We start from the raw sequence: 23,147 nt of genomic DNA, 5'->3' as shown, positions 1-23,147 counted from the left end.
GTGATGACCTGGCGACTTGTCCAGGGTGTACCCCGCCTTTCGCCCATAGTCAGCTGGGATAGGCTCCAGCTTGTCTGCGACCCTGTAGAACAGGATAAAGCGGCTAGAGATAATGAGATGAGATGAGATAAGATGAGATGAAGAAGCGAGTGTGACAGTCAAAGTGTCCAGAAGAACTGCGGCTGGTTCTGTAATGGGGCTTTTCCACTACCAACGAGGCTGAGTTGGGCTGAGCCATGCGGTGCTGAGTTGAGCTGAGTGGGGCTGTTGGGGTTGCATTTCGACTACAACCGTGCTGGCTGGAAGTGGGTGGACACATTGGGTGGAGTTAGCAAAAGTGGGTGGATGTCACGTGATGTTGTTAGGCGGGGCAAACAGTGACATCAGTGACCTTTTAAGCGGTAGTCTCACGACCCGGATAGTAAACAATAAACATGGAGGACATGGAGTCGTTAGTGTTGCTGGTCTTGGTGCAGTTTTCTGATCTTCTTCTTTGTCATAATTATTCTTCTTCCGGGTTTACGGTGTTTACAGATCCCAGCGTGCTCGCGGGGCATGTGTGGGCATGTGAGGACACTCCTCCTCACCAATCAGTGCACAGGAGAGTGTCTCCTCATGCCCCTAGCCCCACTCGGCTCGGTTGGGCTCACTTCAGCCCCACTCCAAAACCGTGCGAGTTTTGGGTGCTGAGTAAGGCTGAAGTGAGCTCAGTCGTGCTGCTCTGAGGTAGTCAAAACGCGAGCCATGTTGGGCTGAAGTGAGCTGAAAAAGGGTAGTGGAAAAGGCCCATAAGATGCTCAGTAAAACCTACAGCTTATTTCCTTATAGAACTGCACTCACTGTACCTGACAAGACTTTTTTTTTTAAAGAAAGTGTTGTCTCACACCAAATATTGACTTTGTTTCATTTATTATGACTTACTGCTGCTTATAGTATTTTTTAACGTTGAAACATTTAATTTCATTATAATTATTTTTTTTGTCTACAGCATGTGCCTAAGACTTTTGCACAGTACTGTATGTCACTCAGCTCTGCAAAGTATTTCATCTGAAAAATGCGAGTTTTTCAACATGAGAAGATACACTTCATATCTTCAAGCCAGCTTGTGATGTTCTTTTTATTATATAGGCAATTTACAAACAAAAAGAACCCAAATTTATGAAAACAATTAATCGATTTCCTCATGAGAGACATATAGAGATTTATGTCACAGATTTTGTTCTCCATGTCCCAGATGTATCTCATATGAAAAGTACGAGTGGTGTACTTCCCAGTAAAACACTCATGTCCATATAATATGATATTTTATGTGTAGATGCAGTTTCTGCAGAAGAAAGTGGGGGGCAGGATTAAAGTGGTAGCTGATGTAATCACAGATTCCGTTTTGTTGTGGTTGAGTGTCCATTTACTTTTGATTACAGATATAGGTCTGACTGTGAACATACCTTCTGAAGTCACTTTCTTCCATGGGTTGGGTGGGTACATGAAGGCAGCATTTTGGATCTGGTCATGGATATCCTCATCCTCGTTGAACGGGAATGTTCCACTGAGGCTGACATAGATGATGACACCAACACTCCACATGTCTAGTGAACGGTTGTAGCCCTTGTTCCTCAGCACCTCGGGCGCCAGGTAGGCCGGCGTGCCCACAACTGAGCGCCTGAAAGACTTCTCACCAATGATCCGAGCGAACCCGAAATCACAGAGTTTTACCTGTGGAAGAGCAATAAGTGTTGGCTGGGTGCTAAGAGCCTGATGCTGGAAGCAGACAGCCCCTTTAACTTGACTGTGGTGCAACAAATAGCATCCATTATTTCTCCCCAACCCCCTTTTCCCACCACAGACACTATAATGAGCAGTTGCCAGAGACAATGCTAAACTCAAATGAAATTATCATGCAGTTAACAGCAGTTACAGTACTACTCTCCTGCTGATTCTACCCTTCACATTTTACATGTAATGCTGTTTGAGGGCCATCATAGGACCACTGGCACTGAACTGAAATGATGTAAAGTGCAAATGACAATTATTTTAGCGATTGTGTTTTTGTGGGTTTTTTGTGCTTGTTCTGGAAAATATTTGTTGTAAATAATGCAAAAGAGATTCGGTTTAGTATTCCTCTGAGATGTTTGCTGGTGCCCAAACACAGTGAGTCATTCGTTCTGCTCGAGTGCTTCCAGAGCAAGCTTCACACGCTAGACGGGTAAAACAATGAGAAGATAATTTAGCAGTCTTTCAGCGCAGAGACGCGGGCACACGCTCTGTGTGCTGAACACAGAATAAACTGTAATTATCATTGCTTATTGTTATTCTTTTGCTTTTGTAAAAGCAGATTAATTCATGTGTATTTTACAGCTTTCTCCCTTTATATTTTGAATGGTTTTCTGTCAGCATGTTACTCACTTGTGGAAAGGACTCAGCAGATGCTAGCAAGACGTTCTCAGGTTTAAGGTCACAGTGTACGATGTTCTTGAAGTGAAGATGGCGTAGTGCTACAAGGATCTGTCCAAAAAGAAACCTTGGCTTTATTAGGAAACATCGTACATTTTCATACTTTTTCTGCTAAGAGACTTGAGTTTACATCAGACTGATAGGGCTGTTTAAATGTGTGTATGGTGTCTGACACTGTGTTAACTCAGTACGTGTCTAACAGACTTACCTGTGAAACAAGGAACTTAGTGATGCGTTCTGGAAGCCTCCCTTTCTCACTAGACAGTATCATCTCAAGCATGTCACCATGGAGCTTCTCCATGACGACAAACACACGCTCAGGAGTCTCAAACATGCACTCTAGGTTCACCACCCCAGGGTGGTGAAGGTTCTACAAAATACATATACAAATCTAGGGGTAAAATATGACAGTACTGATTTTAACTGCACATTTCTGTTCTGTATATATATATATATATATATATATATATATATATATATATATATTCACTGAATCTGTGAGGCAGCAATGCTACCCACTTTTGAGCCACCATACAATACTTACTTTTTACAATTTACTCATTTTGGTAGATGCTTCTATCTAAAGTGACCTACACTTGAGCTGAGCAGATGAGGGCTAAGAGCCTACCTCAAGGACAGATGTGGCAGCCCAAAGCCTTTTATCCGCTGAGCCACCACTGGCTACTTCTCATCTCATTATCTCTAGCTGCTTTATACTGTTCTACAGGGTCGCAGGCGAGCTGGAGTCTATCCCAGCTGACTACGGGCGAAAGGCGGGGTACACCCTGGACAAGTCGCCAGGTCATCACAGGGCTGACACATAGACAGAGACAACCATTCACACTCACATTCACACCTACAGTCAATTTAGAGTCACCAGTTAACCTAACCTGCATGTCTTTGGACTGTGGGGGAAACCGGAGCACCCGGAGGAAACCCACGCGGACATGGGGAGAACATGCAAACTCTGCACAGAAAGGCCCTCGCCGGCCACGGGGCTCGAACCCGGACCTTCTTGCTGTGAGGCGACAGCGCTAACCACTACACCACTGTGCCGCCCCACTGGCTACTTATTTTCATATATTCATATTATTCTTACATTCATATACAACCCTGTTTCTAGAAAAGTTGGGACGTTGTGTAAAATGCAAATAAAACAGAATGTGATGATTTGTACATCATGGAAACTCTATATTTCATTGAAAATAGTACAAAGACAATATATCACATGTTGAAACTGAGAAATTTTGTTTTTCAAAAAATATATGCTCAAATAGAATTGATGCCAGCAAGATGTTTCAAAAAAGTTGGGACGGGGCAATAAAGGACTGAAAAATTTGTGTAATGATAAAAAAAAAGGTTAATTGGCAACAGGTCAGTAACATGATTGGGTATAAAAAGAGAATCCCAGAGAAGCGGAGTCTCTCAGAAGTAAGGGGGGGTTCACCGCTCTGTGAAAGACTGCGTGGGCAAACAGTGCAACAATTTAAGAATAATGCTCCTCAATGTAAAATAATGTGGGGATCATATTATCTATGGTACATAATATCATTAAAAGATTCAGAGAATCTGAAGAAATCTCCGTATGCAAGAGACAAGGCTGAAAACTGACATTGGATGCCTGTGATCTTCAGGCCCTCAGGCGACACTACATTAAAAGCAGATACGTGTCTGTAGTGGAAATCATTGTACAGGTATGGGCTCAGGGACACTTCAGAAAACCACTGTTTGTGAAAACAGTTCATTACTGCATCCACAAATGCAAGTTAAAACCAGATATAAACAATATCCAGAAACACCACCACCTTCTTTAGGCCTGAGCTCTTTTACGATGGACTGAGCAAAATGGAAAATTCTCCTGAGGTCTGACGAATCAAAAGTAGAAATTCTTTTTAGAAATCATGGACACAGTGTCCTACAGGCTAAAGAGGAGAGGGACCATCCGGCTTGTTATCAGTGCACAGTTCAAAAGCCAGCATCTATGATGGTATGAGGGTGCATTAGTGCACATGACATGGGTAGCTTGCACACCTGGGAAGGCATCATTAATGCTGAATGATGTATACAGTCTTTGGAGCAATATGCTGCCATCCAGACAAAATCTTTTTCAGGTAAGGCCTTGCTTATTTCAGCAAGACAATGCCAAACCACTTTCTGCACATATTAAAACTGCATGGCTCCATAGTAAAAGAGTCCAGGTGCTAAACTGGCCTGCCTGCAGTCTAGTCCTGTTACCCACTGAAACCATTTGGCACATTATGAAATGAAAAATACAACAAAGGAGACCTCAAACTGTTGCACAACAGAAATTGTATATCAGGCAAGAATGAGACAACATTTCACTTTCAAAACTACAGCAATTGGTCTCCTCAGTTCCTAAATGTTTATAGAGTGTTGTTAAAAGTAAATGTAATGCAACACAGTGGTAAACATTCCCCACCGCAACTTTTTTAAAACTTATTGCTGGCATTAAATTCAAAATGAGCAGATATTTTTCAAACAACAATAACATTTCTCACTTTCAACATCCGATATATTGTTTTTGTACTATTTTCAATGAAATATAGCATTTGCATGATTTAGAGCTTATCACATTCTGTGTATTTATATTTTACACAGCATCCCAACTTTTTTGGAAATGGGGTTGTACTTAATTACTTTAATGCTTCTGTGTAAATGTGTGTGTTTATCCACCTGCAGGATGGCAACCTCATTGCGCAGCTGACTTTCTTGTTTAGTGGGGAAGCGCAGTTTGTCTATAATCTTGATTGCCACGTCTCTCCCTGTTTTTCTGTGCTTTCCTGCAGTAAACAAACCATGAGAACAAAACGATTTGGTACAAATTAGGTCTTGTGCATTATTTTTTAATTAACTAATTGTATCAACATAAATATTAGGAGATACAACTTAAGGATACTGCACTCATTTGCAATGCACTCAACATATTACAGTATGTGTTATTCTGTGTCCTATTTATGTATCAGCAAACAGAATGCCACAGAGTAAATACAGTTTAAGTACCGCCATAGACAATGCCAAATTGCCCAGATCCAAGAACTTCATCAGGGAATATCTGATAAACTGTGCTGATGTCCTATAGGAGAAGGAAATAAGCACGCAAATATGATTGTCAAATAAGTGACATCAACATATTCCTTTCTGAACAAATGTTTTATATCCCCCTGCTATGTCTAATCTGGTCTATATAGTTTGTCCAGTTACAGTGTCTGAAGTAAGAGCAAATATTACTTGCATTGCACTAGGACTCTGCCAGAGAAGCGTGGGTAACTATGGCAATCCCACGGCCACACGGGTGATCAAAATAAGCTCCAGCAGAGGTATTGAGTGTTTATATTGCACTGAAACTCAAGGCTACAGCTATTGGCAAGCCAACAGTTTCCTCCAGCACACAGAAATACAGTTTAGAGAGAGAGAGAGAGTTTTAAAACATGACATTGATCCAACCCTTTTCATATTTTGCAGCATAAAATATATCTGCGTTGGAGGACTGATAACTCTTGCTAGTCCTTTACACATAAATGATGCATGTTATATTATATTTAGAGTAAACACTTTCCCGCTGTGATTTGTTTACAAGAGCTATTCAGGCATTCCAGAGCTGTTCTATGATTTCTTATTTTATTAATTAAAACAACCTTAAAGTTTGTTTTCTTCCACTTAAAAAAAAAAAAATCTAATTTTACTGTCATGTTCACCAGCCATGATCAAGATGGGATATGGAACTAATAGTAGAAAAATCATGCCTACCACATTCTCCTGAATCTGACAGTTAGACACAGAGATGCTGATGGAGATGTCTTCTGTTGGTACAGAAAACAAATGCAGGTTTAATCTTGAAGACCAGATCAGTATCCATGCACGTTACTTTTAAAATAACACTTCCATACAGGTGTCTATTCAGTATATGGTGAGGTACTTCGCTTCCTGTTTATCTCCAGTGCCAACTAAAACCAATCACTCATTTTTAACTAGGAGAGTGTAGATTTGCACAATTGATCAATCAATGTATACTCTTGCAGATGAATCACTGCATTAAAATCTCATCTCATCTCATCTCATCTCATCTCATCTCATTATCTCTAGCCGCTTTATCCTGTTCTACAGGGTCACAGGCAAGCTGGAGCCTATCCCAGCTGACTACGGGTGAAAGGCGGGGTACACCCTGGACAAGTCGCCAGGTCATCACAGGGCTGACACATAGACACAGACAACCATTCACACTCACATTCACACCTACGGTCAATTTAGAGTCACCAGTTAACCTAACCTGCATGTCTTTGGACTGTGGGGGAAACCGGAGCACCCGGAGGAAACCCACGCGGACACGGGGAGAACATGCAAACTCCGCACAGAAAGGCCCTTGCCAGCCACGGGGCTCGAACCCGGACCTTCTTGCTGTGAGGCGACAGCGCTAACCACTACACCACCGTGCCGCCCTGTATTAAAATCATATGCTCTAAATTTCTTCCTATTCCTTTTCATATTCAAGTCAGGAATTGAAATAGAAGGTGGTACACAGGGTTCTGTTATTCTTGAGAAGTAATACATTTATGGATTGTGATATACACTCACTGGCCACTTTATTAGGAACACCCAGACCCCTGCTGTTTTATGCAGGTATCTAATCAGCCAGTCCCTTGACAGCAGCACAATGCATAAAATCATGCACATACAAATCAAGAGCTTCAGTTAATGTTCACTTCAAACATCAGAATGGGAAACATTGTGATCTGTGATTTTCACTGTGGTATGGTTGTTGGTGCCAGATGGACTGGTTTGAGTATTTCAGAAACTACTGATCTCCTGGAGTTTTCACACACAACAGTCTCTAGAGTTTACACAGAATGGTATGGAAAACAAAAAACATTGAGTGAGCAACAGTTCTGTGGGTGGAAACGTCTTGTTGATAAGAGAGAGCAGAGGAAAATGGCCAGGGGTGGGTTTCCCAAAAGCATGGTAGTACAAAGATCATCATTAAATGGTAGCACAAGCATCACAATGAACATTATCTCTCCCAGTTAAGATGCTCTTGGCGTTAAGAGGCTTTTGGGAAACCCACCCCAGATTGGTTCGAGCTGCCAGGACGGATATAGCAACTTATATAATCACTCTTTACAACCATGGTGAGCAGAAAAGCATCTCAGCATGCAACAGCAGAAGACCACAATGTGCTCCACTCCTGCCAGCCAAGAACAGGAATCTTAGAATCAAGAACAAGTTCCTATTAAAGTGGCTGGTGAGTGTACCTCAACATGATCCTTGTTTATTAACTAGCACCAAAACGGCATTGATAAATAAGATAATAATTCTTCAGGTCTAACTGGGATAATCTTAGCGAGTTTGTCTTTGTTTTGGTATCATAAATTGTAAGCTGTTCTAGTTTGTGAACCATGTCACTGAATTTTAATTTTCAAACATCTTGACATAACCAAATCAAACATTCATGGCTACTTTCTGTGTGGAGTTTGCATTTGTGAATATATTTTTTGCCTTGTCAATGTTAACCTTGTTACAAAACATGAATGAAAAAAGCTACAGCTTATATTATAGGTCAACATGCTTTTAAAAACTATCAGGGTGAAATTAACACCTATTTTGCATTCTGCTGACCCATTAGTTAATGATTTAGTTAAGCCCACTCCAAACACATTATAGTTAATGCTTGATCTCAAGTTCAGACCCAACTCTCCGTGCATACGGAATAAACTCGAGAGGAGCGTCAAATCTGATTCATTTATTACAATGGGTCTTTTTAAAGATATAATTGTGGAGCTAATTGTGTGTGATTAACAATGTATGGCAATACATTCTCTGAAATGTATTATATACTATACACATTCCCACAGTGGGCTTCCTAAAACTGAAATGAAATGAAAAGGATTTGTAATATAATAAGTCCAAATGTATTTCAGAGTAATGATCATACTGTGGTAGCTGTGTCGGCTGCTGTGAGCTGTGCCCTTGGAAATAACAGGCATGAGGGCATGCTGGATGGCCGTTTGCCACATGTGAGCCACATCCTGGCCGGTTCCGCTGATCAGCACGCTGCCGTGGAACAAAGAGTAGTCTTCCTGAGACAGGTTCTCTCCTACATAATACACTAGAGTGGCGGTGGCAATCTCAAAGCAGTGAGGGTTGGCACCTTCAGGAAGCAAGCTGAAGTTCTGAGCAGGCTCCAGAGACAGAACCTCAGATAAGGGGATTTCCTGTCGACCAAAATGAAACATTAAACTAGACATCGGAAGAAAGATATTGTGAAATAACCTAATATGAAATATGACATTGGGTATAGAGAAGAGCATTATAATATTGTGTCTGTTAAAGGAAAAATCCACCCTAAATAGTGTGCACATTAATCTTTCTAATAAAAAATGTGATCTGTGGTGTTTTATTAGATTTAGTTTCTAATGAAAGGCTGAGAGGATTTTTAAAAACTTTTTTCATTGGCATGCTCGGTCTCACTTTTCATTAGTTTGTCCATTTCTCTTATATCCTCATTTGCATCAAGAGCGTCGTTTCATTTCTCCCACTTCTTTTTTACATTCAATTAAGTCATTCAAATGAAAGGTGATATACAATGTTCTGTTACTCTTTATGAATAAGATATTTATGGATTATGACAGGGAGGCAGCATGTTCTCCCCGTGTCCAAGTGGGTTTCCTCCGGGTGCTCCGGTTTCCCCCACAGTCCAAAGACATGCAGGTTAGGTTAACTGGTGACTCTAAATTGACCGTAGGTGTGAATGGTTGTGTCTATGTACAGCCATGATATGTGTCAGCCCTGTGATGACCTGGCAACTTCTTGAGGGTGTAACCCTGCCTTTCGCCCATAGTCAGCTGGGATAGGCTCCAGCTTGCCTGCGACCCTGTAGAACAGGATAAAGCAGCTAGAGATAATGAGATGAGATGAGATGAGACAGGGAGGCAGGGTGGTGTAGTGGTTAACACCATCACCTCACAGCAAGAAGGTTCTAGGTTCGAACCTTGTAGCTGAATGGTGCCTTTCTGTGTGGAGTTTGCATGTTCTCCTCATACCTACGTGGGTTTCTTCCTGGTTCTCCAATTTCCTCCGACAGTCTAAAGACATGCAGATTAGATCAACTGGCTACTCTTACTCATTTCAACTTACGTGCCATCTAATTAGTCATGTGATTAGCGTATCCGTGTATTGGCGTTGCTGTGTGCACGCTAATCGTTTTTAAAAACGTTAATCTGATGATCCGCTGATACGGTCTAATGTAAACCCCACCTAAATTGCCCACAGGTGTGAGTGTGAAAGGTTGTTCATCTCTGTGTTTGACGACCTGCCCAGGGTGTACCCCACCTCTCACCCAAAGTCAGCTGGGATCGGCTCCAGCTCCCCTGTGATCCTGACGGATAAGTGATATAGATAATGGATGGATGAATTAATTATGATATGTCTCAATATGAAGGTGGCAAGACGATGCAGTGGTTAGCACTGTCACCTCACAGCAAGAAGGTTCTGGGTTCGAGCCTAGTAGCCAATGAGGACCTTTCTGTGTGGAGTTTGCATGTTCTCCCCGTGTCTGCGTGGGTTTCCTCCGGGTGCTCCGGTTTCCCCCACAGTCCAAAGACATGCAGGTTAGGTTAACTGGTGGCTCTAAATTGACCGTAGGTGTGAATGTGAGTGTGAATGGTTGTTTGTCTCTATGTGTCAGCCCTGTGATGACCTGGCGACTTGTCCAGGGTGTACCCCGCCTCTCACCCATAGTCGACTGGGATAGGCTCCAGCTTGGCCGTAACCCTGCACAGGATAAGCGGTTACGGATAATGGATGGGCATTAACTAGCATCAAAACACCACTGATCGATAACAGTAATTGTGAAAATCTTCACGCTTTTGTTTTGCTATCATAACTTGTAAGCTGTTCTATTTTATCAACCTTGTCATTGAAATTTAATTTTCAAGCCTCTGTAATAGCCAAGCCAAACAATTATAGCTGTCTTTGTCAGTTCTGGCCTTGTTAATTGCACAGAGATTAAACTGTCAACGTTTTTAAGGTACAAGATGTTAGCACATTTATATAATCAAAGTTTATCAAATCCAAGCAACTCCAGATTGTGCGTTTGATAGAAAGAAAGTTAAGTTTGTAATTTTTCGTACAAAGTATGAATTAAAAAGCTATGAGTTATATTGTAGGCTTGCATGATTTAAAAAATAACAATGTCCCTCTGTGACATCAATGCGAAACACAACTTTTTTTTTTTAATTTATTAAGCTTTGCCATAGTAAGATATATATGTAGATACATAATGGCTGGGAAACCACTACAGCCTGCACCAATTCCAGTGGGCCCATTGTACTTAATCTGCTTTTGAACTGTGGGGGAAACCAGAGTACCCAGAGGAAACCCACGAAGACATGGGGAGAACATGCAAACTCCTAAATTCTCACAGGAACAGTAGCATCACAGCACCAAGCAACAATTTAGCATCACAATCACCAACATATAAACATATTAAGTCGGCTTTGCCTTTAATTCTGATTGAATTCATACAGATAATGTTCTGAATATAATCAAACGTAGCTGATTATCGTATAATTGATATATACAGTAGTTATTGACTGATTGATTGTACTCACCTTATAGTATTTGCTCCCAGTATCATTCTGGAACAGAGTAATGCACTTGCTGTCCAGTCTCCAGTAATGCCTCTTACGCTAGTGGAAAAGCCCAAGAGTGAAATGGTAGAATTACACTGATGTAAAATGGAAGAATTTGTACCACCACATTTGTGGCAAAATGTCCTTCTTAATAATGAAGTAAAAGCATTTTGACATTTATTTCATTTCAAGCTTTTTTTAAGCATCGTGTATTTCTCACACACTATGCGAAAATTGTTCTTAACCATAATAGTTCAAGATCCCTTTAATGTCTTTAATCATATCATAGTAACAGCCTCTTTTTAGTAGAGCTTATAATTTAAAGACACTAAAGGCCTGACTTCTCACCAGTGTGTCCTTGCTGGTGAAGTGCACAAGCCATCCCTCCTTCATGACATTGCTGTTTTTCCTCTTGATGTGCTTCACTGACTGGACCACTCGCATGAGAGGGATGTTGTTGCTGGTGCATGGACTTTAAAACACATTGACACAAAAAATGTCTGTGCTCTACATCTTTCACAGACACAGGTTAAAGCTATACTGTCTTTCAGATTTTTCAAGTTTAGATCATAAAAATAATTTTCCCCGACACCCAATTATTTTTGTTTAGTGGACCGAAAGCTACCGAATTCAAATCATAGACTTCCAATTTTATTAGTTTTTTAAAAATAGAACAATTAATGAATTTAGGGCCACATGGTCCTAAATTCTCCACTATTTTTCCTGCTTCACCATGACCCAATTTAAGATACTATGTCATGCATCACATGGTGGGCTTTCCCCATTCGTACAAGGCATTGTGGGATACAAGTTTGAAACAGGAGAGAAAAATGGAGGACACGAATGAAACGTGAAAGACCGAGTACAGTAATGGAAAGCGAGAAGAAAAGGCTTTATGTTGCAAAGGAAAGGAAACACAAGACCAAACTAATAAATATCAGCGGTCAGACAGCACCTCGGTGTGATCAGCGGTTCGTTTAACAACAGAATGATGTAACTGTCAGTTCACGGTCAAGGTAAACCTGTAGATGGCAGTAATGCAACACTGTGGATGCCAGCTGCCGTAAAACCCAAAAGAAGCAGAAGAAGGTAAACCTGTAGCCTGGGCCCGCCCATCCTAAGCGTGACGCAACATGAGGGCCTGTTGCGAGCTTAGTCTGGCCAGGCAAGCTATCTACAGCTCTTCCAAGCTCCCGAAAAATCGGGAACCAATCAACTTTGAGCATCTCCAACGGCCCTGGGTAGAGGTGTGTTCAAGGCACTGACGTAGTAAAACTGCGACCGGAAGCCATAGATTGTTTACAGAATCTATGCCGGAAGCGCTTCATTCACGCTTCCGCATCTATTACGCATAGATGCTGTATTGAAAGCATTCAACGGGAAGTTCTCATTGAAAACGGAGCAAAGAGCAGCCCTGGAGGTATTTATTGAAAGGAAGGATGTTTTCGCCTTGTTCCCGACCGGCTTTGGTAAGAGTTTAATCTACCAGTTAGCCCCGTCACATCGCATACGTCAGAGGAAAGAGTGATGTGATTGGTTTAAGCTTCGTCACAGCCTTTTCTGGCTTCGACCAGTAGCAAACTGAGGCATTTCAGGGAGGCGGGTCAACCACGGGCTCTGGGAAACGGTTGGGCTTAATATCTTGGCCAGACCAATAGCTCGTAGAGCTTTGTCGCGTTAGCCAGACTAGTAAACCTGTGCATGCGCACATGGACTTCCTCTGTCTGCTTGACTGCATGAAGCAAGTGATTTCATGCACATTATTTCCTTGGGAAGCCCCTCAAATTAAATAACTTCTCAGACACAGAATGGCCTGTTTTTTTTTTTTTTTTTAGATATTACAGAAATAAACATATATCACAATGACCAAATGTCAGAGGGAACTAAATTTCACCGATTTTATGAAATTGAAAAGCCGTCTAGCTTTAAACTAATGTTCCTGCCACTAACCCCAACTGTTTTGTATTTAATTTATTTCTGTTGTGTCAAAAAGAAGCAATGAGAAGCTCATACAGCTTGAGATATTATTAGAGTATGTTTATGCTCTGGAGAGGAGTACCTGATGATTCTGTTGGACTCTTCAGGGTCTGGATCGTGGAAATCTCCAAGTTCACAATGGCCCACATCCAGCAGGGCTGAAGAGTCTGTAACCAGGGATTCCTCCATGTCATCTATGATGGGACTGTTTCTCTCGCTATCATGGTCATCGCAGCCTTCTGCCAACAACACATCCGACTCAGCTCCAGGACTCAACAGGTCTAAAAGAAAGAGAAGAGAAGGCCAAGATAAAGACCAAGACAATAATTTTATTATTTTTTTAAATAAGACAATAAAAAAGAATATTATAAAGCACTGACACCATTTATGGAGACTCCTTCCATTGAAACGTCTCATTACAGAAAACCACCATATCAACTATTTAATCTGGTTATTATTACATTACACTGTAAGTCCCTTTTTTTAATTACCTGTTACTATAGAAACTATCGCATGTTAGAACAAGCACATTAATGTAAACATGTGATTTGATTTACAGCCAGAACTACTGTCAGAGCTGCTGTCACAGAAAAAGAACATGAGTCTGATTGATCAGAATAACTCCTTCTGCATTAAAACTAGCTTAGATGTAAAAGTTTAACAGCATCAACGATCTTTCACTAATACAAGCATTCCCCTAAATCAAAGTAATCTGTATTTGTAATAATATATGATTAATATACAATTTGTGAATTACTGAATTAGTGAATTACTGAATTTCACACACATCACATTATCTCTAGCCGCTTTATCCTTCTACAGGGTCGCAGGCAAGCTGGAGCCTATCCCAGCTGACTACGGGCGAAAGGCGGGGTACACCCTGGACAAGTCGCCAGGTCATCACAGGGCTGACACATAGACACAGACAACCATTCACACTCACATTCGCACCTACGGTCAATTTAGAGTCACCAGTTAACCTAACCTGCATGTCTTTGGACTGTGGGGGAAACCAGAGCACCCGGAGGAAACCCACGCGGACACGGGGAGAACATGCAAACTCCGTACAGAGAGGCCCTCGCCGACCCCGGGGCTCGAACCCAGGACCTTCTTGCTGTGAGGTGACGGCGCTAACCACTACACCACCGTGCCGCCCTGAATTACTGAATTTGAACAATATATTAATATAAACAGTAGCTTATTTTGCAAACATAATATAATGCTTTGGTTGTCAATTATTAGATTTATTGTGGACATCGTACATTTATTCATTCATCTTCAGTAACCACAACTTCCTACTGTCCTGGCTGTGACTGCAAAACAAGTGAAACTCCACACAGACAGTAACTTGAACCCAGGCCTGAACCAAAGATGTCCCATTTCGACCAACAGGGAGCAAGTTCAGTTCTTGTACCAAATTTTGAACTGTTCAGTGCCAAGTTTCCCAAAAGCATTGTAGCACAAAGATCATTGTTAAATGGTAGCGCAAGCAGCACAATGAACACTCTTTCCTAGTTAAGATGATCTTAGTGTTAAGAGGCTTTTGGCAAACCCACCACAAAGCATTTCGACCAAAAATAAATTGGTTTGGAACCTGAAACTTTGTTTCCCAGCTGGAAACAAAATACAGCTGTTTTTTTCAGTGCGAACCATGACAATATCAGTGGGTGTGTCATTAGTTTGCAGAGGAAACAGAACACAGCAATGAAGAATGTAACGGAAAAGGATACATCTTCAGAGAAAATGGACCGAAAACAAATATCTGCAATAACAGAACAAAAGCTTGTAGGTAATCAGTGCACACTGCCATCTTGCTACTATTGTTTACTCCTGTTGTGCATTGTGTAACAGCCTCTGTTCATGACGCGTCCTTGATTCCAACAGTTCTGCCCAAATCTGGTGAAAACATGAGCTGGTTTGCTAGCTGGCACCAAGATTCCTGAATAGAACCAGTTCAAGAACCCATAGCAACTAATGCTACTGGTGCGCCATCATGCTGCACTGATTTCATATATCTTAGAAATCTGTTCTCACTGAATTGTAGCTCATTTCATCATTGTAATAATGATGGAATAACTATGTAGGCTAACTAGATTCTGGCAAGTTAGCTCACTACTTAGACACACTATTAGGCTAGCTAGACCTTTGCTATTTAGAAAGGAATCAGAAAAGTTCATTCAGAGAAATAACCCAGTTTTATTTTGGTTAAAATACATTATGGTTTCATGTGACAATGTCAATAAAAGATATTTGGCTCGACTGGGTTCCAACCTCGCAATTAACCTAGAGAACTAGCAGTTTTGGTAGATGTTGGTTTCGGTAGGAAGCTACAACACAACATACAGTTTTCATTTCATTTTAGGGCCCGTTTACACGAGGACGCTGTCAGGTAAAAACGACTAAATATTTTATCAGAAGTGCCTTTCGTCTACACGGGGACGGCGTTTCCGAGGCTGAAAAACGGATAAAATTGAAAACGCCTTCCAGAATGGATAAGTTAAAAACGGCCCCCGTTGCATATCCATCTAAACTACCCAATACGCGAAACTCTGCTCGGATCTGCTCACGTCGGGTACGCGTTTACGTCATACATATGTCATATACTGCACATGCCAGCCCGGGAAGTAAGAAAGTAAGTAAAAAAGTAAGAACATGTCTGATTACATCGATCCAACGAACCTTCAAGCTGCTCTGTGTTTTAATGCAGTAGATGTGTTTTCCTGCTCACCCGCCCGGCTGGAGCTCCTCAGTTTGGTGTCGCCAAGTTACACACACGCGCGCGCCGCCTATTCAAGCCGCTCGTGAAACCATAAACCCGAGACTGAAAACAAAACTAGCAGCCGAACGGGTTTATTTTGCTGAGATGGACACTGCCTTTTCTCTTCTTCACCGAAACAAGAGTGAGTGTTACTTAATAAAGGCAGATTAAAAGAGTTGCGGTTTGCTCCTGCTCCTCCCTCGAGCGCTACAGTACCTCAGCCGGACCGGTGTTCTGTAAAGTTATCCTAGCAAGTTCTCATACAGACCGTTTTATTATTCAAAACAAGTCATTACAAATTATTTGACTCGGCCAAAGACTCGACCAATACGCACAAAACATAAAAATCGGCAAATGCGTGAAATTCTCACCGATTTTCTATCAGCCCAGCTGATCGGTGGGACAAAACTACTGTTAAATTTTCCTACCCTCCTGGATTTCGCGCATGCGTAGTAGGCTTGGTAGGATAACTTGACAGAACAGCGGTGCAGATGTGCAGATCAGACAAGACGGAAGACGTTGCGCATGCGTGCAGACATAGCGGAGACATTTATGCGTCACCGTATAGACGCAGATTTCCTCCTTGAAAACGGTCGTGTAGACGCGGAAAAAAGCGAGAACGAAAACGGACTTTTGCGTTTTTGTTTTATACCGTCCCTGTGTAAAGTGGGCCTTAATCAACAAATAAAGAGTTAACAGCCCAACCCGAATGAGGTTAGTCATTCATGTGTTAGTGACAGACGTGATCAGACTGTTTACATTTGTGAATTTCAAACACAAATTCAGCACAAAGGTCACAAATCTGACTTTTTATGTCGTAACCAGTTCATATATCCATCCATTATCTCTAGCTGCTTTATCCTGTTCTACAGGGTCGCAGGCAAGCTGGAGCCGATCTCAGCTGACTATGGGTTAGGGGCGGGGTACACCCTGGACAAGTCGCCAGGTTATCGCAGGGCTGACACATAGAGACAAACAACCATTCACACTCACATTCACACCTACAGTCAATTTAGAGTCATCAGTTAACCTAACCTGCATGTCTTTGGACTGTGGGGGGAACCGGAGCACCCGGAGGAAACCCACGCAGATACGGGGAGAACATGCAAACTCCACACAGAAAGGCCCTCATTGGCCACTGGGCTTGAACCCAGGACCTTCTTGCTGTGAGGCGATAGTGCTAACCACTACACCACCGTGCCGCCCCCTATTCATATACAAAGTTTAAAATACAGAAGCGAAGAGATTGGTGTATGTCTGTGCATTATGTTATGCTTGTAAAATAAGCTGCCACTTTATTATACTTATTAATATTTATTTTATTTTATAGTTATAAAATAAAATACTTTATGAATTTTTAAATGCTATGTAACAGATGCAAATTTCTTTATTTGTGGATGGTGTTGTGATCATTCAAAACTGCATGGACATTTGTGTATTTTGTTTGCATTTATTTATGTAGTGTATTGTTACTATTATTAAACAGACCGTGTGTGTGTGTGCCATGTATATTGTGAAAGCCTTCTTTCTGTTATAAATACAGAACTAGACTCTCAATGCTTTGAAATGTTCTGAATGTTAATAGACCATGGCACCATTTTAACTGTCGAGTAAGACAAATATTGCTGTATTTGGTGTGAAAAAAACAACGACGTTGATTGTGACATTAAGGAACATGTAGAGACTCTAAAGTTATACTTGCCTCCATTTCTTGACACCTCTCCAAGGCAGTTGTTTGGCACTTTAGGTGCACATCGTTTGTGGCAGTTGAATTTGCAATCTGTAACAGTGTGAGGGGGAAAAGGAGATGAGAAAATCATGGCAAAGTGAGAGAGAGAGAGAGAGAGAGAGAGAGAGAGACCTGGCACGCTGAGACGAGCGTGTGTTGTGCTACTGGTTGACAGGCTGAGACCTTGCACATTGCCAAAGCACATTAAAGCTGTTTCTATCAGCAAGCTGACAGCACTCTTTACTGCCTAACACCCACTATACCTTTTACTTACATCAAAGCAGCATAGCTACACTGTGGCCTTCATATCAAGTGTATATTTCACATTATATCTATATTTATAATATTTATATGAACTCTATACTGTATATTATAGTATTTACAGGCTAAAACTGCTGCATGCATTTGTGTAAACATATACTGCAAATGACTGTAATGCTTCGATACAAGGATAAGTAAAGTAAATACTGTCGTAATTTATGATTGTACTACACACGGTGTGAAGGTGAACTAAAAAATAATTACACATTTACAATTTCCTAATTAATAAATGTGCAGGATGAGCACTGGAGTGTGCTTATTATCCTGTGTTTGGTGCCATTACTGTAATTATGTACAATTTTATTATTTCTAGTTAGCAGCCCACTATCAGAAAAAAAAGTACTAAACTGCAGCATTGCTTGTTGCTGGACTGGTGCCATGTCTTTGTGTTTTTACTCACTTTCGGACCAGAGGAACTTTTTTTAATAGTTTTCAGAACTGTGTATCCACACTGCAGGAACTGAGAACATTCATTGTTCTTAGAACGCCGTTTTGAGGGATTTTGTTAGCACCTACTTCAGGGTAGGTACACTCCCAGCACCATGAGGAACCATGAGTGAAGTAAGTGTACAGTAATAGTCCAGGCATAAGTATACAGTGGTGCTTGAAAGTTTGTGAACCCTTTAGAATTTTCTATATTTCTGCATAAATATGACCTAAAACATCATCAGATTTTCACACAAGTCCTAAAAGTAGATAAAGAGAACCCAGTTAAACAAATGAGGCAAAAATATTATACTTGGTCATTTATTTATTGAGGAAAATTATTCAATATTACATATCTGTGGGTGGCAAAAGTATGTGAACCTTTGCTTTCAGTATCTGGTGTGACACCCCCCCCTTGTGCAGCAATAACTGCAACTAAATGTTTCCGGTAACTGTTGATCAGTCCTGCACACCGGCTTGGAGGAATTTCAGACCATTCCTCCGTACAGAACAGCTTCAACTCTGGGATGTTGTGGATTTCCTCATATGAACTGCTCACTTCAGGTCCTTCCACAACATTTCGATTGGATTAAGGTCAGGACTTTGACTTGGCCATTCCAAAACATTATTCTTCTTTAACCATTCTTTGATAGAATGACTTGTCTGCTTAGGGTTCTTGTCTCGCTGCATGACCCACCTTCTCTTGAGATTCACTTCATGGACAGATGTCCTGATATTTTCCTTTAGAATTCACTGGTATAATTCAGAATTCATTGTTCCATCAATGATGGCAAACCGTTCTGGTCCAGATGCAGCAAAACAGGCCAAAACCATGATACTACCACCACCATGTTTCACAGATGGGATAAGGTTCTTATGCTGGAATGCAGTGTTTTCCTTTCTGCAAACATAACACTTCTCGTTTAAACCAAGAAGTTCTATTTTGGTCTCATCCATCCACAAAACATGTTTCCAATAGCCTTCTGGCTTGTCCACATGATCTTTAGCAAACTGCAGACGAGCAGCAATGTTCTTTTTGGAGAGCAGTGGCTTTCTCCTTGCAACCCTGCCATGCACACCATTGTTGTTCAGTGTTTTCCTGATGGTGGACTCATGAACATTAACATTAGCCAATGTGAGAGAGGCCTTCAGTTGCTTAGAAGTTACCCTGGGATCCTTTGTGACCTCGCCGACTATTACACGCCTTGCTCTTGGAGTGATCTTTGTTGGTCAACCACTCCTGGGGAGGGTAACAATGGTCTTGAATTTCCTCCATTTGTACATAATCTGTCTGACTGTGGATTGGTGGAGTCCAAACTCTTTAGAGATGGTTTTGTAACCTTTTCCAGCCTGATGAGCATCAACAATGCTTTTTCTGAGGTCCTCAGAAATCTCCTTTGTTCGTGCCATGATACACTTCCACAAACGTGTTGTGAAGATCAGACTTTGATAGAGCCCTGTTCTTTAAATAAAACAGGGTGTACACTCACACCTGATTGTCATCCCATTGATGGAAAACACCTGATTCTAATTTCACCTTCAAATTAACTGCTAATCCTAGAGGTTCACATACTTTTGCCACTCACAGATATGTAATATTGGATCATTTTCCTCAATAAATAAATCTACTTTTAGGACTTGTGTGAAAATCTGATGATGTTTTAGATCATATTTATGCAGAAATATAGAAACTTCTAAAGGGTTCACAAACTTTCAAGCACGACTGTACGTTGGTTGGTCGAGAATGAGCCAATGCAGCATTGGCAACTGCCATTTTTAAAAATCCGTGTAAAACTTTATCTGTGTAAACAGCAGCTCTTAACATTATCACTAAAAAAAAAAAAGAAACAGACAAATGGACCAACAGTGAAGTCCAGGCTTTATTGAACATATTTGCAAAGGAATACATTACGGTTTTTGACATGTTTAACCCTCTGATGCAAAACATATGCACACCCCTTCTAATGCACAGCATGGGTCAAAAATGACCCGCATTCATTTTCCAGGTTATTTCATGCTGACTGAGTTTTTCTTTGCTCTATCTTTTGAAATTAATTTATTTTATGATTGAATATTCCAAGTATTCTTTAAATATCTTGTTTTTAATTACCACAAATCATTAATTTAATTTTTTCTTTCCTACTTTATGAACAAAAATACTTTTTATATTACTACACATGGGTCATCCAAGTGTGATTTAAAATTAAATGTCTTCATACTATAATAATAATAATTTGATTCAAGTAATTACTTTAGCAGTGAATGGGGCCAGTTATTTATTTAATATTTGCAACATGTTTGTCATTTTGTCACACATACACATACCTCCTGATAACAGATAACATGGCTATTGAACTGAACTTTATCTGTGGTTTAACAACTGTAAACTGGTGAAATGTGACCAAACCAAATAAAACACAACTGAACACATCACTAGAGCACAAATTGCCATCTCAATTTTTACATGCCTCACAAATGATCACTAAGTGTTTGTGCTCCTTGCACACAGGCCTGGTGCACTGGGAACACCAGCTGCTGGCTTTTCTGTCTTTCGAAAGTGGGCAGATCGCGCACCTCTTCCTCTGGCCCTCCTGTCTGATGTCCTCTTGTAGCTGGGTGGTGGCTTTTTTTTTGTTTTTTTAACCCACACCTTCCCATTGCCTCAATAATATGCTTCTGGAGTTTGGGTGTGCCCTCCATGCGCCTCTTCATATGTGGCATGACGAGCTCTTTGCCCAGCTCCTTGATAAATAGCCGGCGTGCATTGCTCGCACCACCCATATAATCAGGGTGTTGTGCAGTGAAGTTGGTGTAGGCATTGAGTGTGGCAACATCCAGCATATTGTACCAGAGAACCATGGGCCATCTCCTTGTTCACCGCTGACATGTGTAGTTGCTAACCATTTGATCCATTGTGTCCATTCCTCCTTTTGTTTTATTGTAGTACTGGATCACTTCTGGTTTCTTCTTCTGACTAAAGTAAAACTAACTAAAGTAGAATATGTCAACAGCTAGGTAGCTAATAGTAATTACTTGTAACTTTCTGACAAGTAATCTACTCACTCTCAAGGGAACCTAAACATAATCAATTTTTTTCTAAGGTAATGTGAGAACAATTGAAAAACATTACTTCCATGTATTAGATGGGCAAAGGGCGCTGTGCTGAGCTGTGAAATGTCTGACACAAGCACAAGTCACAGTTCCCACCAAACGCTGGAGTAAATGCATGCGGGTCGTTTCTGACCCATGTGTGTAAACTTGATGTAGAATTACAAAAGCTGTGCTTGTTCATAACTTAAGAAAGGAAAAATAAAAATGATGATTTGTGCTAAACAAAAACAAGATATTTACTGCATATTTGGAAAAGTAAATGACAAAATGAATTTATTTCAAAAGTATATCATAGAAACACTCAGCCATACATGAAATAACCTGGAAAATGAATGCAGGTCGTTTTTGACCCATGTTGTGCATTAGAAGGGTAGTGATACAAAAAGGGATTTTATTCAAAAAGTAAGAAAGGAAAAAATTAAATAAGGATGTATGATGATCAAAAACAAGTTAATTGAGGAATACCTTGAATACTGAATGATGGAATTAATTTATTGCAAAGATATAGAAAATAAAAACTCAGCCGGGTCACTTCTGACCCATGTTTGGGTTAAGCAAAATATAAAATCTTCATTAGCATTTCCTGCTAACATCAGGCTAGGTGATGCAAGTCAGTTTATGTCACATCACTGACACTGGCGGTGTGAAAGCAAACAGAAAAAAGCCCTTGAAGGTATGTAGTTCTTGGCAGAGCTCCCCAGTAAATAGTTCCTCTCAATCAGTGCGTTTACATGCACATAGAGAGAATCGAATTTCTGCCGTTGCTCGACTGAAATCGAAGTTCAAAATGCCATGTATACACCTTAATTCGGCTGAAATTGAACCGAACTTGATTTCTCGGAATCGAGTTACACGACCTAGATTATGTGATTGTAGCAGAGCTACTTAGTGCATGTAAACCCTATTGAGCTACGTATTCGAGCTACTTACTTCAGCACTGCCCCTTCCGGAAGTGACGAGTGACGAGACCACAAGCGGGAAACACAACAGCCTCGGTCGGCATGACAACGAATCATGACAACGGCATAAATGTTTTCTTTTTGTGGCATTGTTTGCACTGTTAAAATTTAGCTCACTTACTGTATCACCAAATACATCTGTACAGCTGTTGCATAGCTGTGAATTGTGTACATAAACAAGTCATTGTATTTGTGTGTATATATACAGTGCTCAGCATAAATGAGTGCACCCCCTTTGAAAAGTAACATTTTAAACAATATCTCAATGAACACAAACAATTTCCAAAATATTGACAAGACAAAGTTTAATATAACATCTGTTTAACTTATAACGTGAAAGTAAGGTTAATAATATAAACTTAGATTACACATTTTTCAGTTTTACTCAAATTAGGGTAGTGCAAAAATGAGTACACCCCTCAACAAAAACTACTACATCTAGTACTTTGCACAGCCTCCATGATTTTTAATGACAGCATCAAGTCTTCTAGGCATGGAATGAACAAGTTGGCGACATTTTGTAACATCAATCTTTTTCCATTCTTCAACAATGACCTCTTTTAGTGACTGGATGCTGGATGGAGAGTGATGCTCAACTTGTCTCTTCAGAATTCCCCAAAGAAAATAATTTCTTTACACCACAAAGGTGAAGGCTACAAGAAGATCAGCAAAGCTTTACTTATCAGTCAGAATACTGTAGCAAAAGTGGTACAAAAATTTAAGAACGATGGAACTGCAACCATCTCACAGAGACGTCCAGGTCGTCCACG

General features: G+C 40.7%; 1 protein-coding gene across 3 annotated transcripts in view; it reads right to left on the bottom strand.

Annotated features, from left to right (window-relative positions):
• prkd1 (protein kinase D1) overlaps positions 1 to 23,147 on the bottom strand; it is a 161,079-nt gene that overhangs the window by 18,767 nt on the left and 119,165 nt on the right. For all 3 annotated transcript variants that reach the window (XM_060932995.1, XM_060932996.1, XM_060932994.1), the window contains 11 exons: positions 17,534 to 17,611; positions 13,156 to 13,354; positions 11,445 to 11,568; positions 11,076 to 11,153; positions 8,399 to 8,678; positions 6,220 to 6,272; positions 5,473 to 5,545; positions 5,146 to 5,252; positions 2,660 to 2,821; positions 2,404 to 2,502; positions 1,446 to 1,713 (listed from right to left, as the gene is read on the bottom strand). In XM_060932995.1, coding sequence (XP_060788978.1) covers positions 1,446 to 1,713; positions 2,404 to 2,502; positions 2,660 to 2,821; positions 5,146 to 5,252; positions 5,473 to 5,545; positions 6,220 to 6,272; positions 8,399 to 8,678; positions 11,076 to 11,153; positions 11,445 to 11,568; positions 13,156 to 13,354; positions 17,534 to 17,611 — 1,521 coding nt within the window. The remainder of the gene's footprint in view (positions 1 to 1,445; positions 1,714 to 2,403; positions 2,503 to 2,659; positions 2,822 to 5,145; positions 5,253 to 5,472; positions 5,546 to 6,219; positions 6,273 to 8,398; positions 8,679 to 11,075; positions 11,154 to 11,444; positions 11,569 to 13,155; positions 13,355 to 17,533; positions 17,612 to 23,147) is intronic.

Source organism: Neoarius graeffei, chromosome 11 (genome assembly GCF_027579695.1).
Source record: "Neoarius graeffei isolate fNeoGra1 chromosome 11, fNeoGra1.pri, whole genome shotgun sequence".
Classification (NCBI taxonomy): domain Eukaryota; kingdom Metazoa; phylum Chordata; class Actinopteri; order Siluriformes; family Ariidae; genus Neoarius; species Neoarius graeffei.
This window is presented reverse-complemented; position numbering and strand designations above follow the sequence as displayed.